This window comes from Pantherophis guttatus, chromosome 3, assembly GCF_059756535.1.
Source record: "Pantherophis guttatus breed Tessera chromosome 3, ASM5975653v1, whole genome shotgun sequence".
NCBI lineage: Eukaryota > Metazoa > Chordata > Lepidosauria > Squamata > Colubridae > Pantherophis > Pantherophis guttatus.
In genome coordinates, this window is record NC_142065.1 from 191294441 (window position 1) to 191310775 (window position 16335).

The window sequence follows — 16335 nt, forward strand, 5'->3', positions numbered from 1 at the left end:
AGCCAGCTTTGAGAATTTGAAGAATTCTGGGAATTGAAGTCCACAAGTCTTAAAGTTGCCAAGGTTGGAGACCCCTGCTGTAGAAAGCTTGGAACCATTCTATATTTATACTTGCTTTCTTAGCTACCGTAATTTACTGGTTAATTCATTTGTTTTAATCACCAAAAAACAGATGTCAAAAGTCATGTCTTCAGCCTTCCTAGCACTCAGTTATTTTTAAATAAATGTTAAAATCTTGAAGGAACTTCTGATCAATAGCAATATAGCAATACTTTTGCCCGAGCTGGGCCTATAGGATGAAAGGATAAAAGCTCTTCTCCCCAAACCCATGAAATCTATATCTCCTGATCCTGTCTTCTGCTCTGTCCTACCTAGGTATCTAAATCCTATTTTATGTGTGAGATAGAAGTCTGCTGCAATTTATATTGCCCAGATGGCAGAGGAAAATTGAGAAAAATATTTTCTATAACACGACTTTCTAACCCTGTAGCATAAAAGTATATGATAACAGGTTTACTTTCCTCTTCAAGTGATACATCAATCTTGCAAGAGATAAACAAAATTAAACTTTATTATTAAAAAATCAAAAGATGAGCTATATGATGCTCTATTTTAGAAAATGCATGCAGTGTTCATGGAAGATCACATGATGGTGCTCTTCTACTTGGATTTATAATTTGGGAGGTATTGTAGATATGTTCCAAATTTTCTAGAAACTTCCAAAACTTTAATAAAGAAAAAAAGTAAATCTTCCATTCAATTTTTCAATATCACCATCTTTTTCTATGTGTTTACAGATAGAATCAATTTGGCATGGGAAAAAGGGTTGAATAATTTTTGTTAGACATTCCATTCCATAACTTTCTAACTAACATAAAGCAATTATTTCCAGAGATACCAGAGTTTTAGTGTTTTGAGATACTGTCCATACAATAAAAGGTGCTATGCATGTATATTTCAAACTTAATTGAAAAATTAACACCAATTATAGGTTTCTAGTATTTAATACTTGACAATAGGTAAGCATGAGGGTATACTGTAGCTTCAGATTCAGAAAACCAAATGCTCCTAATTAATTAGTAATTGCATTTTCAATAAAGATATTCTCAGAATCAAAGAACACCATAATAATTTTCTAAACAAGGAATTAATTTTCTGAAAAAAATTCCAGATATTTAAACTGGAATTACTCTCAGAATACAAATTAATCTGAGAATAATATTCATTTTGAGAGTGTTCACCTTTTCCCAAACATTACATTACATGGTCCAATTGAGAAGTTACTAAACTTTGAATCACTATTGTCAGATTGCTCTTATCCAAAATATAATACAGGCACGCTGACCAGAATTGGTAGAGGGAACTTTGAACTATTTTGGGTTCTTGAGCCCTAAGTGACAGTTGGGTCAAGGATCAGCTTACATAAGAGTCCTCAACTTACAACCACAACTGGGATCAGAATTTCCTTTCCTAAGCAAGACAATTAAGCGAAATGCACCCAATTTTATAACCTTTTCTGCTATGGTTAAATGAATTGTTGCAGTTATTAAGTGAATTGATTGGTCATTAAGTGAATCTTACTTCCCTCATTGACTTTGCTTGCTAAAAGACAGCTGGGAAAGTCACATATGGTAATCATGTGACTCCATGAAGTTGCAATCCTTGTAAATACATGCCGGTTGCCAACATGACCATGAGGATGCTATGATGGTTATATGTGCGAGCTCTAGTTGCAAGTCACTATTTTCAGTGCCAGAGTAACTTTCAAAAAGCAAATCAAGGATCATGTCACCTATCCAGAGTTAAAGATGGCCCATTCAAAAACTAGAAGATTTCTGAGCAATTATGCCTTTATATTGCTGGAATTCATCCAAATCTTGTTCTCCTTCATCTACTCTCTTGTTTCCTAGTCTTCTCCTAGGTCAGGAGATTCACGTCATTTCCTGTGCAGCTTCAGGTAGAGATATACAGTCAGCAGACATGATTTCATATAGACACTAAAGAGGACGGAGGAGAGAGATTTGTCTTGAGGCACGTCTCCTTCAAAATTATTTGGCACTATCCAGTCAGTAAGGAGCCCAATTCCTCTACAACAGTCCTTCTGACTTCTATTCCTGGCAAATAGTTGAAGGCAGGGGTGAAATCCACTTACCTTTGCTACCAGTTCACAAATGTGAGAATGTGCATGCCTTTTCCACGCATGCACAGAGCTTTCTGGGCATGCGCAGAGGGTAAAAAACGGATGTGATGACGTCCAGGCGGGTCAGCGGAGCCTCCTGCCGCTGGCACTACCGGTTCACCCAAGCCGGATATAACAGGGTGCATTTCACCACTGGTTGAAGGGAATACTATGAACTATGGTATTTTGCATGCTGAAAAATACAAGCAAGACTAAAAGGGATGCACTCCCTCATCTAGTTATGAAAAATAGTGACCAATGCAGTGTCTATATCATATCCAAATCTGAATCTCAATATAAAATATCCAGATATTATTCACAACCTTCTGTAACTGACATCCTACCTCATTTGCAACCACTTTTCTTTAAATATCCATGTTGACTGGTTCAGTGGTGGTGTCTTGAGAAGGGGACACACCACTGACTTTTAAGTCTGGCACTATGACCCTCTTTATAAGAGGAATTTGCAATCATTTAAACCCAGTCCCTTCTTTCTTCACTATAGGTCAAACCAATCAGGAAGGTGAAGGATTATGCCCACAAATGAGAGTGCTCTTCTCATAGAGGACAGTGGTCATTTCCTCAGAATTTACAGTTTTGAACGAATCCCAGATGCCATCCTTGTCATTTTAGATTCTAGAAAGCATTTCACTTGTTTTCAGATGGAAGCAGAGTATCATGAATCTCATAGCAATAGCAATAGAACTTATTTGCTGCTTCATAATGCTTTACAGCCCTCTCTAAACGGTTTCCAGAGCCAGCATATTGCCCCCAACAATCTGGGTCATCATTTTAACCTTGAGCCAGTGAAAATTGAACTGCTGGCATTCAGCAGAATTAGCCTGCAGTACTGCATTGTAATCACTGCGCCAGTATGGCTGTTCTCATGTTCTTCACTCTCGAGCTGTACGCTCATAAAAAAGAAAAGCAGAAAATGAATGTTTAAGATCAACTATACTATAGATCAGGGGTCCCCAATCCCCAGTCTGTGGACCGGCAATCGGCCACACATGCCAGAAACTGGGCCACGCAAAGAAGCGAAGCTCCATCTACAGGATGCAAGCAGCACGTGAAACCCTTCTGCTCCACAGAAAAACCTGTCTCCACAGAACTGGTCCCTGGTGCCCAAAAGATTGGAGGCCATTGCTATAGACACATTTTGCTTGATTCATGTGAATGGTAAACTATCAAGGATGAACATTTTTAAAAATAGCTGCAGATCCCCTTCCCCCAAGCATTTAACATGTAATATATGCAAAGTTCAATAAATATTTCTTTGTGATGTTTGATTAATAATGTTTGACTAATTAACAAATAAGTATCTCTAGGTCCGTCTCAGAGGGTAGACCAAAAACATAGATAACAATTATAGATGGCAAGCTTTATTTTGTTTTGTTCTGTTCTGTGTTAAGTCAAAAGGCAAAAGCATCTTAAGTTAACATACAACTACAACATATAACTGATCTGTTTAGTAGCTAAAACCATATATCCAACCCAATCTAACCTGTTTAAGATCTTCTTAGACATCCCATTCTAAAAAGGTCTCAGTATTAGTTTGCTCTGTCAAAATAATTTAAAATCTTTCATCCTAGATTTGTGAATCTCTTTTGATATTTTGCAGGTACATGGTAGATCAGCTCAACCTATTGAATGCCAACTATTGATTGTATTTACTTACATTTAGCTAAGATGCCTCTTCCTGCAAATTTTTTACAATTTACTCAGATTAACTGGGGAGGTCTATCTCCAGAGTGGGGCTGACTTTTTCTGTGGTGGCCATGTGGTACTAGAATTGCTATTTGCACTTTAAAGAAAGCTTTAAAATCATATCTTTTCTAGTTGACCTGTAACAATATTTCGTTGTATGTATATGTGTGTGTGTGTGTGTGTGTGTGTGTGTGTGTGTGTGTGTATATTTAAAATAAATGTTTTAAAAATCTTGGGTCGCAATTGATAATTTAATGTTACTATGGGATTTGTTGTTTAATATGCTTCACTTTTATATACCACCCAAAACTTTTATAATGGGTAGTTTAAAAGTCAAATAATCTCCTTTTTTCTTTCCTTAAAATAGCTGCTGAAAGAACTGATAAGTATTAAAATATACATGCAATGTTAAATCATTAAAACTCATCACTGCATTAATTATGAAATAGAAGGAGAAGGAACAGAAGTTAATGATCCATAATTGATCTTAAGTGACAACATAATCCAATGCTGGTTTAAAAGAGAATTTCCAATTTCCGATGGAATATAGGTGAAGAAGCAGCTGACCTTACATGATGCTGTCAGGCACAGACATGGTGTTGAGTTATATACAAGGGTTTTAAAGATTTGATTGATATAGTAATAGCCCTGTAAGTATCTTGTCCTATATATATCTTTAATAGTAATGCTCTGCAATTTGAATTGTACTTGTAGGTGAACTGGTAACCCAAGCTGTAGATAAAATAAAGGTGCCATGTGATACCTGAGTTGAACATTTTGAATTGTTTTTCATTCAGTTTGAAATAAAATACATTATAATAATTACACTAAGACATTACTAACATATACAGGATTGTGATCTTGTCAGATTCTACCAAGATGGAAAGCAATGATCTACCTCAAAGTAATGCAAAATCAATTTTATTTATTTATTTATTTATGCAAATTCAAAGCTTTAATTAATAGCTGATCATTTAATAATAATCTCCAGAGTTATTCTCATCTTAAAGAAAAATTTAATTAGAACAGACTTTTTTTTCTGTATAGTAATAGACTTTTTGTACAAAGGATTTCAGTTTTGTCTGGGTTTACCTTTACTACTTTATTCACATCAAATTCCTTTGGGTCAGTTACTAATCTTATGGAAATGGATCATTAGGAAGACACACAGACCTTCACAATCTCTTCTGAGGGATCAGTCTTTTCCCCACCACTAGCATCAGTGACAGTAGCATCTATCACATGGTTATTTATCTTCCCTATGGATGGGCTATGCTCAGTTGTCTTGCTTCCTACGATATCTCTTCCTCAGCTCAGTAAGCTTCTTAATGTTATCTAGGAAGAAGCAAAACAGGTTTCATTTTTCCAACAATCGTCTGTCACAGCATCTTCATGCACGTGCTGTTGTGCTTCTATATCTATTTTTTCTTCTATCATAGAGTACAGTGATGGCTAACCTTTTCGGCACTGCGTGCCCAAACTGGAACATGTGCATGCGCCGGAGCACCAAAAACCCAAAGATCAGTTGGTCGGTGCGCAAGCATGTGCCGGCCACCTGATCTTTGGGTTTCTGGCGCAGAGAGAGCTCTGTATGCCACCTCTGGCACGCATGTCATAGGTTCATGGATATAGTATATCCCCATGCAGGGGCGGGTTTCAAATTCACTCGTGGGCGCTCGTGGGCGCGTAAGACGCTTCTGCAGATGCACAGAAGTGTCTGAGTGGGTGGGCGAAGCCTCCTGTTGCTGCTGATACTGGTTCGCCCGATCCGGGGTGAACTGGTAGCAACCCACAACTGTCCCCGTGGCTAGAAATGAAGTCTTGTGTGTGCGTTGAAAATAGGGATAGATTCCCCTGAAATGTTAGCCTAGCTAAATAATTTTTTTAAAATGCAATCCTGTCCACAAGCATATGACATCATAAATTATCTGCTAAGCAATTAGTTTAGGCAATTTTCCTATTTATTAAATTATCAGTTTATTAGTTTAGACTTCACTAAAGTATCCTTCCCTCCCCCCCCAATAAAGGGCTTCTCTTCATTTCTGTACCTGATTAAAAATGTAAGTGCAATCTACAAAAAAGATATATTGTGAAGCCACCTTGTAAAAGTGATAAAAGAAGTCTGCTTCTACAACTAAAAACACCAGATTTGTAGTAAGAAGTTGAAGAAAAAAAAATGTGATCTGGCCTGCCTTATGAGGTAAAAAAGAGTGTCAGGCCTAGAAGCCATTTTTTTCGTTGGATCTTCAGGCCTGCCTGAAGACTTGCAAATGATGATCAAAGTATTTTTGGTATAAAATCAGTTCTAAACATTCTTGGGGGAAATAAACAGGAAAACTTACCATGAGAATGGAGGACCAAACACAATATAGCCCCTCAAACAAAATGAATAACGACAACAAAAAAAGCAAAATAATGTTTCTTGGGACATCCAAATTGCACAAAAGAAAGAGAAAGGAAATTGAAATATTATTCTATTATCAGGAAATACATATATTTGCTAGCTATCATTCAACATGTTATATTAGAATTAGAATAAATATTAGAATACTCTGGCTTTTAGTGGCATATAAAAATAAAATGTTCTCAAGATAAAAGGTTCTATGACATAAATGATTCAAAGTTGTTTGTTATTCCAACTTATTCCAAAGTAACCATCGGTAAAAAAAAGAAGCTGTGATTCAAAAATTGTTTACTATTATGTATATTTTCTGACCAAAAAGGCAACATATTACTAATAGACTATTACTATTCAAGGATGAAAATTTGTGAATTTTCATTCAGAATACATTGTGAAACTTAATTTTCTGCAAGATAATCCCAAAGGTGCTTTTTTCAAAAGGCAACTGGACTTTCTTTTTCCTTGAAGATGTTTTGCTTCTCCTCCAAGAAGCTTCTTCAGTTCTGACTGAATGATGCAGGATGGAAGGTTTACGTGTATTCCTTATGGTCATCTGATCATTAGGACTCTTTTTGAGAGCTGTTGAGGCCACTTGGAGGTTTATCTGCACCTTCAAGAGTCACCCAAAGAGTGCAAATGGGTGTGGAACCTTCTTGGAACTGCTGAAAGGACTATGTTGTAAACAGAAGATAGGTGGTATTGTATTCCGCCCTGCCACCCCCCATTGAGAGAGGGCTGTTCAGTCTTAATGTAGATGGCCTCTTTGACCCACATTGATCCATATATCAATATATTGTTTCTGTTGCTATAATTCTGTCCCTCACTCCTTTCAAAGAGTGTTGATTCACTTCAATATAGTTGCTGATGTTTCCTTATTTCTATTGCCTTCAAACACTAACAATAGTTAACTGTTTCTAGTTTGTAATGCTTCCTATCAGTTTCAGGTACTTCCATGGCATTGGTTCCCATAACAGGTAGTCCTCAGCTTATGACAACAATTGAGCCCCAAATTTCCATTGCTAAGCAAGACAGTTGTTAAGTGATTTTTGCCCCATTTTACAACTTTTCTTGCCACAGTTAAGTGAATTACTGCACTTGTTAAGTTAGTAACATGGCTGTTAAATGAATCTGGCTTATAGCAAGCAAACTGACTTTGCTTGCTATAAGTCACAAAAGGTGATCACGTAACCCTGGGATACTATAACCGTCATAAATACAGGCCAAGCATCCGAATTTTAATCAGGTGACCGTGGGGATGCTGCAATAGTCATAAGTGTGAAAAATGGTCATAATTTTTCAGTGCTGCTGTAACTTCAAATAGCCACTGAACAAATGGTTATAAGGACTAACTGTATTTTACTAAATACCTGTAATAATGATAGGACTCCCAGATGCTGTTTAAACGGCTTTAATCCAGGTTTAAGAAAACATGAAATAATATATATTAAGCACAGATAAAGCATGAATTGTTTTTAGCAAAAAGCAAGAAATGCTTCAAGTACGTTTCTTATTAAAAATACACTTTTTTTAAAAAAAATCTTTTTAGCTAGAACAAATTTAACTGGTAATTTCTGTCTTCAGAACATTAAATAATACATTTTTCTTTCAGAGATATATATGATATAATAATGTACACATTCAGAAGAAATATGGAAAAGTACAGACAACAAGTATTAATGATTACTTAATATGTAGGTTAAACTGAAGTTTTCTTGAAGATAATGGACTAAAATCAATGGATTAGAAATAATACTGATTCCTGATTCCTATTACAATTATTATTACAGTCAGCTCTATTATTTCATGATGGTCTCTTTTATAATATAAGTTCGGAATCAGTCCAATAAATGCAAACAATGAAAACTGATTAGAAGGATATATGATTTATAATTTGGCATACAAGATTTATAGCAGATGATGAAATGAATGTCAATATTGACAGCATTTACTGAGCTGAACATACATGATTTCAATTCAGACTATTGAAAGCAATGTATCTCTGCACATTTCAGAAAAAAAAAACTTCAAAGAACTTAGAAATTAAATTGCTATGAGAATATTTAAAGGAGCCAGATATGCATCTTTCCTTCACATTGTTTTAAAAAATGCATATTTCTTACTGTATAGAAAACTGTCTCACATTTCTTGAAGTTTTGAAAAACTGCCTTGTTTTTTGTTTTGTCAAAATCCTGTTAAGTGCAAAAGTTGCATTATGAAGTTGCATTATACAATTTTAAACTCTGTCACAAAAATGGGGAAACGTTTAAATAAATGCAATATCTCATATAGTTTTATTTTGTCTTGTACTATAAATGCTTGGGAGTAGAAAGTAATTTAAGTCTAGATCTTAAATTCATATACCTAGTATACCTTCTTTTAGGATGGGAAAGGTTGGTCTAGAATTTTTAGTGATAGAATAAAAATTTATCCCAGTAATCATTTGTTATTCTCTGAAATTTTTATTTCATTTCTAAAATCAATTCTTCTCCAAATTCTTATAACAATTTGTTAATTTTTAGAATATATATTTTATATGTGTACATAGTAACTATTTAGTTTATACTTTTATATTATATATAATATTGAGATTAAAATATTTAAGTTCTCCCTGCCATGCAGAGTGTATACAGAAAGTACACATTAAAATACATGTAAATATAATATATACAATATAATGCTGTGCATATAATTTAATTTTTTAAGAAATTAAAAAATAATTTCTTATTTTTTAATTCTTTAAAATGTTTTATTAGCATTACTAAATTAGAGATTGTGAAGATATTTAACATTGTATTTCTTTCTAAAGTTCATGCTTTTTCTTTACTGCTATGGATTTATAGATTTATTTGTTTGTTTGTTTGTTTCTTTATGTTTCTTTATTTATATATGTCACTTTCTCTCTACACAAGACCTAAATTAAAAATTATAAAAGTATAAAAACAAGAAAAACAATACTATTAGAATCAAGAAGAGTTAATATCATTGATTAAAATCAATAGCAGGCTTTTTTGTTTATTTTAACATCTGGCATACAGATAAAGTGCCTGTAAACATGGTAATCGGTAATATGGCCCATATGCCAGCCATGAATCTTTGTTATCTAATCATTTCTCATTTTAAAGTTATCCCAAAATTTTGTTGCAAGATGTTTCACACATTAACTCCTGGAAAGGAATTAGCGGGTTATTATCTTCATTGGTTATCCTTCCATTGGTACGAAAACAGTTTCTCTGACATTCCTATAGTTTTCTTGATTTCATAAGTCTCTCTCAATACATTTCCTGGCAAGAAACTCAAATGTTTCAAACAATCAGAAGAATGATTTATCTGCTGTTCGTTTTAGTTCTCTCTTTGTAAATTCTCCAGCCATCTGGTACTGCCATATTGTAATGTGTTTGGGGAAAAGGTATTCACCAGTCCTAATATAATGAATGCAGTTCCATGGAATCATAAAGTATATATTATTTAAGATTCAGAGCTTGAATGCAAATGTCTGTTTACTGTGATAATTTGCTGTAAAATTAATATAATATTTTATGGACACATTTGTTTAACTGTGGTTTATAGAATAAATTAAATTGGTTGGTTGCATACAAGACAAGAGATGAACCATTCAGCTTCCAAAGACTTTTATGTTAAAGTTGACAATCTATATTTTATGCAAAGTTGTCATAACTAAAACAAAGAACAAAACACTGGCAACATTTTTCAGATAGTTTGTAACATCCCTGTGACAACTAAATATGAATTTCCCTGATTGTTATATCTCACTGTTCGGTGATGACAATGATAACCTAAAACACTGTCTCGGTTTTTATGAAATGTATGAAAAAATTTGCAACAAGAATTTTATATTGGTACACACATTGCTTTCAGATTTTGCGGACCTTCATACACTTCCTTTAAAATAGCTTTCTTTTTTTCATATTTATGTAACATTATTTTACTGTTGATTGCATTTTTACACCACACAAACTGCTTTGAGTACATTAAAGAAAAATATTTGAGATGTTTCAAGTAAATTAAATCTTAGCTATTGGGGAATATTGAGATTAAAATAATAATCATTATCACCCTCTGTAGACAAATAAAAAGCTTGGATAGTGAATTATTAAAAGATCAAGATTCCTTTAAGGCTACCTTGAACATCATAGTTCGTTTGTATTACAGTATCGTCCCGGGCGGGACCCTCAACGAGGCTCTGATAATGTCTCCAACAAGTCTTCGGACAGTGATGTCAGTGATGTATCAGCAGTCTCGAGAACCAGTAGTGCATCCCGTTTTAGCAGCACTAGTTATATGTCTGTGCAATCAGAACGGCCAAGAGGAAACAAGAAAATTAGGTAAGAAACTACAAGTCTGCTTTTGTCCTTTTTTCCATGAGTTGAGCTGGATCCCAGTACATATCTCTTCCAGTACACTTTCTGAAATTTCAGTGTAGCCTTCTGTTTCTGTTTACGTTCTTTGAAAGTAGGTTACTTACTTTCAAAACAGTTTACTAAAACTCCACACAATTTAAAATAGATGTTCTGGATTATAATAGCAAGTCATGTATGGATCTTAATGACTACATTTCATAAATGTATGTCATGGCAGTGTAACCTCATTATGATGTTCCTAAAATAGGCCTCTTCTAAAAACTTCCTCCCCCCTCAGTACTGCTTTAATTCTGTCTGTAGGAGAGCCAAATTGCCTTCCATGTGAACCAGGAAACTGTAGAGTTCATGATGCATTCATTATGCGTGTAGCTGTATGCACCTTCACATTCCTCCGGCAGACAAGATAATATTTAATGTTGGTAGTGGTTATGGATTTCACAAAGCCATAGAGCAGTATTACAGATGTGTATTTGTGTACAACACATGCCGAAAGATTCATAAATATTTTTGTCCTGACTTTTAAAGAATATCCATACAGATATTTTTGTCATTTATGTTATTGTACAGACTTCTTGCCATTTCTGCTCTTAAAAATAATAAGTCTATCTTAATTAGTTTGTAGAATTGGGCTGCATGTTTCCCCCCCCCATCATTGCCATTTAGTATTTATTTTGTGGCTGTCCTCTCCCACCCTCAATTAAGTAAATGTTTCAATTCTGTCTTGCTTTCCTAACTGGGTTCTGTCTTCTTTTTCATTTGCTTGCATGCTTCCTCAATTTTTGTTTGGAAGATCACATGAGGAAAGAAAAGAGGGAGGGGAGGAAGGGGATGGGGAAGTATTCCTTGAGAAAGAAGAGGAGAATCAGGAACTGGAGAAAAAGTTGGATGAACAAGATGATGAAAAGGGGGAAGGGGAGGAGGTGACAAAGAACTGTGTTGAGGAAGATAAAGAAACAGAAGAGGATGAAGGGGCCCAAGAGGAGATAACTGAGGAAGGAAAAGAAACAAGCAATAAAGAGGATTTGCAAAGGAGATACTCACAGAATGATTTCAGGTAAAATTAGATCTCCATTTATTAGAGAGTTCTATCATTTGCAGTAACATTTTTATGTTTCCTTTTTGTGTCCATCATTACATTTTAGCTTATTATTTTAATAGTCAACCAATGTTCTATTTTGTTAAATTATTTTACAAAAGAAATAACAAATTACAGAAATGTTGCCCATTTTGTATAGCAGTGGTTCTCAACCTTTTCTTCACCATTGATCTCCTTTAAATACCTTTTGTAGCCATGGTTCATGGCCACGGACCCCAACACTTAACTCAAGATTTAAATCATAAGAAATCATAACAGATCTCATAACATCAGAACATTATTCAAGCCTTCGTAGACCCCCTGTGATGACATTGTGCCCCCCCCAGGGGTCCACGGACCACAGGTTGAGAACTACTGTTGTATAGTATAAAAATGAAGGCTAACAATTGGTTGACCTTGATTCACATTAAGCTGGAATTCATGAGATAAATATAGAAAGGACATCTAGTTTTAGATTTAGATTTAGATTTTTGTCATTTTAACAGAATTCTGTCATACCGACATATTCCATAATATAGAAATATAACATTCTGGAGCTATGCAGGTAACGTTCTTTAGGCAGAATGGATATTGATACAGATGGCCTTATGTGTCATTAATACAACCCATATGAAGAAAAGATAATAATTTTTCTTTATTTTTGTTCTCATAAAAGAATAATTTTATCAGTGAGGATAATAATGGATTACTCAAGTCATCCATTTTTTAATTTATGTTTAGAATCTTGCGGAAATTGAGGGAATGTACTATAAAATTCTATTCTTATTTGGCGGGGACATACTTTGATCAATAATTATTAATTCTATTATTAGTATTATATCTTTTAAAGCTTTCAGAAATAGGGATATTATTACAGGTTTTGTTTTCTGAACATGAGCCTCGTCACAAAATCACAGAATCATAGATCCTCTAGGAAGCCATTTAGGCATTGAATCTAAAACCACGTTAAGTGCAGTAATTAAAACTGAAATATCTTGGATGCTTGAATGCATCTATTGAAAATGAACCAACCATCTCTCTGGGTAACTGGTTCAACTGTTCAACTGGACTTTACTGTTTTTTTCTCCTAACATTTAATTGTAAACTTTTCTGTAGTTAGAGTACACTATTTGATGTCCTGTAATCTGTTATAATTTCTCCTGTGACATTCTTCCAGATATTTGGAGAATGTTAACATAACTCTCTTCTTCTTCAGATTTTTCTTAAAAGGTTTCAGTTTAGAAATGTGATTTGGAAAACAGATTTATATAGGTGTAACCTAAAATTGTGTCTGGATTTTTTTTAGCCACACCATTCTACTGCAATTACAAAATCTTTTTCAAATATTAATGATAAGCCAAATAGCTCTTGTCCTATACTTGATTTATTTTTCCTAAGTGAAGACTTTGATTAAATCTCAGTCTATTGCTTTTGTCCATTTTTCCTACTTATCAAGATAATTTTAAATTTTACTTCTGTCTTTTAGGCTATTAACTATCTCACCCAGTTTTATGTCTTCTACCGATATCATAACTAGTATTTTCACCTTTTTATCCAAGTCATTAATAAAGGTGTTGTAGCTCAGTGGCTAAGACGCTGAGCTTGTTGATTGAAAGGTCGGCAGTTCAGTGGTTGGAATCCGTAGTGCTGCGTAACGGGGTGAGATCCCGTTACTTGTCCCAGCTTCTGCCAACCTAGCAGTTCGAAAGCATGTAAAAAATGCAAGTAGAAAAATAGGGGCCACCTTTGGTGGGAAGGTAACAGTGTTCCATGTGCCTTTAAGATCTCCGACCTCTGGGCATTTCGCTGTGCACTCAAGACCCTGTTGTTCCGCCAGGCCGAGCTATCAACATAATAATTTTAAATTGGGTGTTTTAAATTTCTGGGGTTTTAAATTGAGCCGAATTATTTAATAATTTTAAATTATTTTAATTGATGTTTGTCTTGTGCTTTTAATAGGCTGTACAGCGCCCTGAGTCCTTCGGGAGAAGGGTCATATAGAAATAAAATTATTCTTATTCTTATTCTTATTCTTTGGCGTTTAGCCATGCCAGCCACATGACCATGAAGACATCTTCAGACAGCGCTGGCTCTCCGGCTTTGAAACAGAAATGTGCACCGCCCCCTAGAGTCGGGAATGACTAGTACATATGTGCAAGGGGTACCTTTACTTTTTTAGAATACTGGGTTCAAATCTGAACATGGTTGCATCCAGTTGGTATCTCTTTTCAGTTTGATGAAGAATCACATTTGAGAACTTTTTCAGATCACACACAGGAGAAATACAAACTTTTCTTTCACTACTGAATTTATTTATATTTTTTATCAAATTTTTATGGCGTCCCATCACAAATAGCGACTCTGGGAGGCATACAACAATTAAAATAGTGGGCAAACAGTGCAATGGAAGTAGTTGATTATTTATTTATTTATTTTATTTTATTTTATTATTTAAATTTTTATACCACCCTTCTCCCGAGGGACTCAGGGCGGTGCACAGCCGCAATAAAACACGTATGTCCATAAGTTTAAAAATAGTTTAAAACATATTAAATAGTTTGGCCCTATATTAAAAAAAACTAAAACACCCATTAAAATTCGTTATTAAGCTAGCCCAGCCTGTTGAAACAGTAAAGTCTTAAGGGCATGGCGAAAGGTACGTAGGTCAGGGATCATACGTATCTCCGGGGGCAATTCATTCCAGAGGGCAGGTGCCCCCACAGAGAAGGCTCTCCCCCTGGGGGTCACCAGTCGACATTGTTTGACCGACGGCACCCTGAGGAGTCCCTCTCTGTGGGAGCATATTGGCCGGTGGGAGGCTATCGGTGGCAGAAGGCGATCTCGTAAGTACCCAGGTTCTAAGATTGAGTAATAACAGATCCTACCTCCTCCCCACCCTATCCCTGTCCTCCCCATGTGTCTTTAGTTTTTATGTCTGATTTTAATTTTCTATGTTTTAACTGTATATGTAACTATAAGCCATCCAGAGTTATCCTATGGTAAGATGGGCAGCAAATAAAATAATAAAATAAAGTAAATAAAATAGAATAATAAAAATTAAATAATAAACGAAATAAATAGAATAATAATAATAAAAATAAAATATTAAAATAAAATAAGATAAAATAAGATAAAATAAAATATTGAAAATGTACTGCTCTGGTCTTATCTCTTTTCCTTCTCCCTCTCCAGTAATAGAGAAATTGTTGGGCTTGATTGTATCATTTTTATTCAGAACAAAATCTCTGGGACATGAGAATTTATTTATTTATTTATTCATTCATTCATTCATTCATTCATTCATTCATTTGCTTGTTTGTCCAATTTATATGCCACCCTTCTCCGTAGACTCAAGGCGGCTTACAATGCATTATAGCAATAGCTTCCATACTTTTTTGTATATACCTGCTTATTAGGGCTTTTGGCCCCTCCTAAGCGGTGTTGTTCTATACAAAGTTGGCTTATTGCCCCCACAATCCGGGTCCTCAATTTACCTACCTCGAAAGGATCGAAGGCTGAGTCAACCTTGAGCCTGGTGAGATTCGAACTTGCACTAATTGCAGGCAGCTGACAGCTAAGTGCTAGCACTCAACAGCACTTTAGTCCACTGCATCACCGAGGCTCTAGAATTGGCTGTAGAAATAACTGGAAAGGAATTCATAATGTTGGGATTGGGAATTTAAAAGCAGAGGATAATTGGACAGCATAAGGGAGAGAAGAAATGAGTGATGGTATGAAGGAAAATTTTGCCAAATATTTCTTGGGTGATAAAAGGCCATAAGAATCCAGAAGGCAGGAAAAGGCAGGAGCAGAAAATTTTCAACCTAGAAAAAAAATAACTCAATCAGTCCACAGGAAAAAACAAAGAAACCCTGTAATATCATTACACATATTCTGTTTTGCATGATTTTCATTCACTGTAGTTCCAGAGCAATTTTTTTAAAAGTGTAAAACATTGTGTATACTCTTGTCTTCCTATGTTCTACATTTGTATTTATGGGATTTTGTTCACAAGTTTTAGGAGAACTGGAGTTTCAAGGATAATTTTGTTTCATCCTATCTAGTTTTGGAAATTGAGATTAAAGTCTAATATCCATAGATGAGACTAGCTTAGACAACAGGCATGAAAACAAAATTGGACGCACATCTATCTTCAGTTGATCCTGGCATAATACTGCCTCCTCTTTGGGAAAGCATTTGATACGAAACTACTGCAGGTTGCCAAAAAGCTTATAATGTAAGCTTTATTGGAAGTGTTTTCACAGATGATGCATATGTGAAATATATGAGTGAACTGTTTTTCTCTCCAAGCACAATTCAACCATACTTTTTTAAATGTATTTTTTTAAAGAAAATTTCCTTGAGAGGAAGAGTGGCAAGAGTTAAGATCTCATTGTCTCGCACTGGTCTTCTGTTTCAAAAGCATGCCTGTAAAGGTGACATTATATAACAAAACATTGCAGAAAAATTATATAATAAAATGTTGCAGAAAATGTTGCAGAAAAGTTTTTTCCTCTTCTGTTCAAGCATGTCCAGTTCTTGGAAACTTCCTAGAGAAATCCCTGCAGTTTTCTTGGTGAGGTTTTTCAGAAAT

General features: G+C 34.9%; 1 protein-coding gene across 26 annotated transcripts in view; it reads left to right on the forward strand.

The window, feature by feature from the left end:
• Positions 1-16335, forward strand: part of RIMS2 (regulating synaptic membrane exocytosis 2) — a 272552-nt gene that overhangs the window by 223429 nt on the left and 32788 nt on the right. For 24 of the 26 annotated variants that reach the window (XM_087890824.1, XM_087890826.1, XM_087890829.1 and 21 more), the window contains one exon: positions 10458-10630. In XM_087890824.1, the coding sequence (XP_087746950.1) occupies positions 10458-10630 (173 nt within the window). Of the gene's footprint in view, positions 1-10457; positions 10631-11400; positions 11721-16335 lie in introns of those variants that run through there. The other 2 variants (XM_087890843.1, XM_087890845.1) reach the window with 2 other exon arrangements.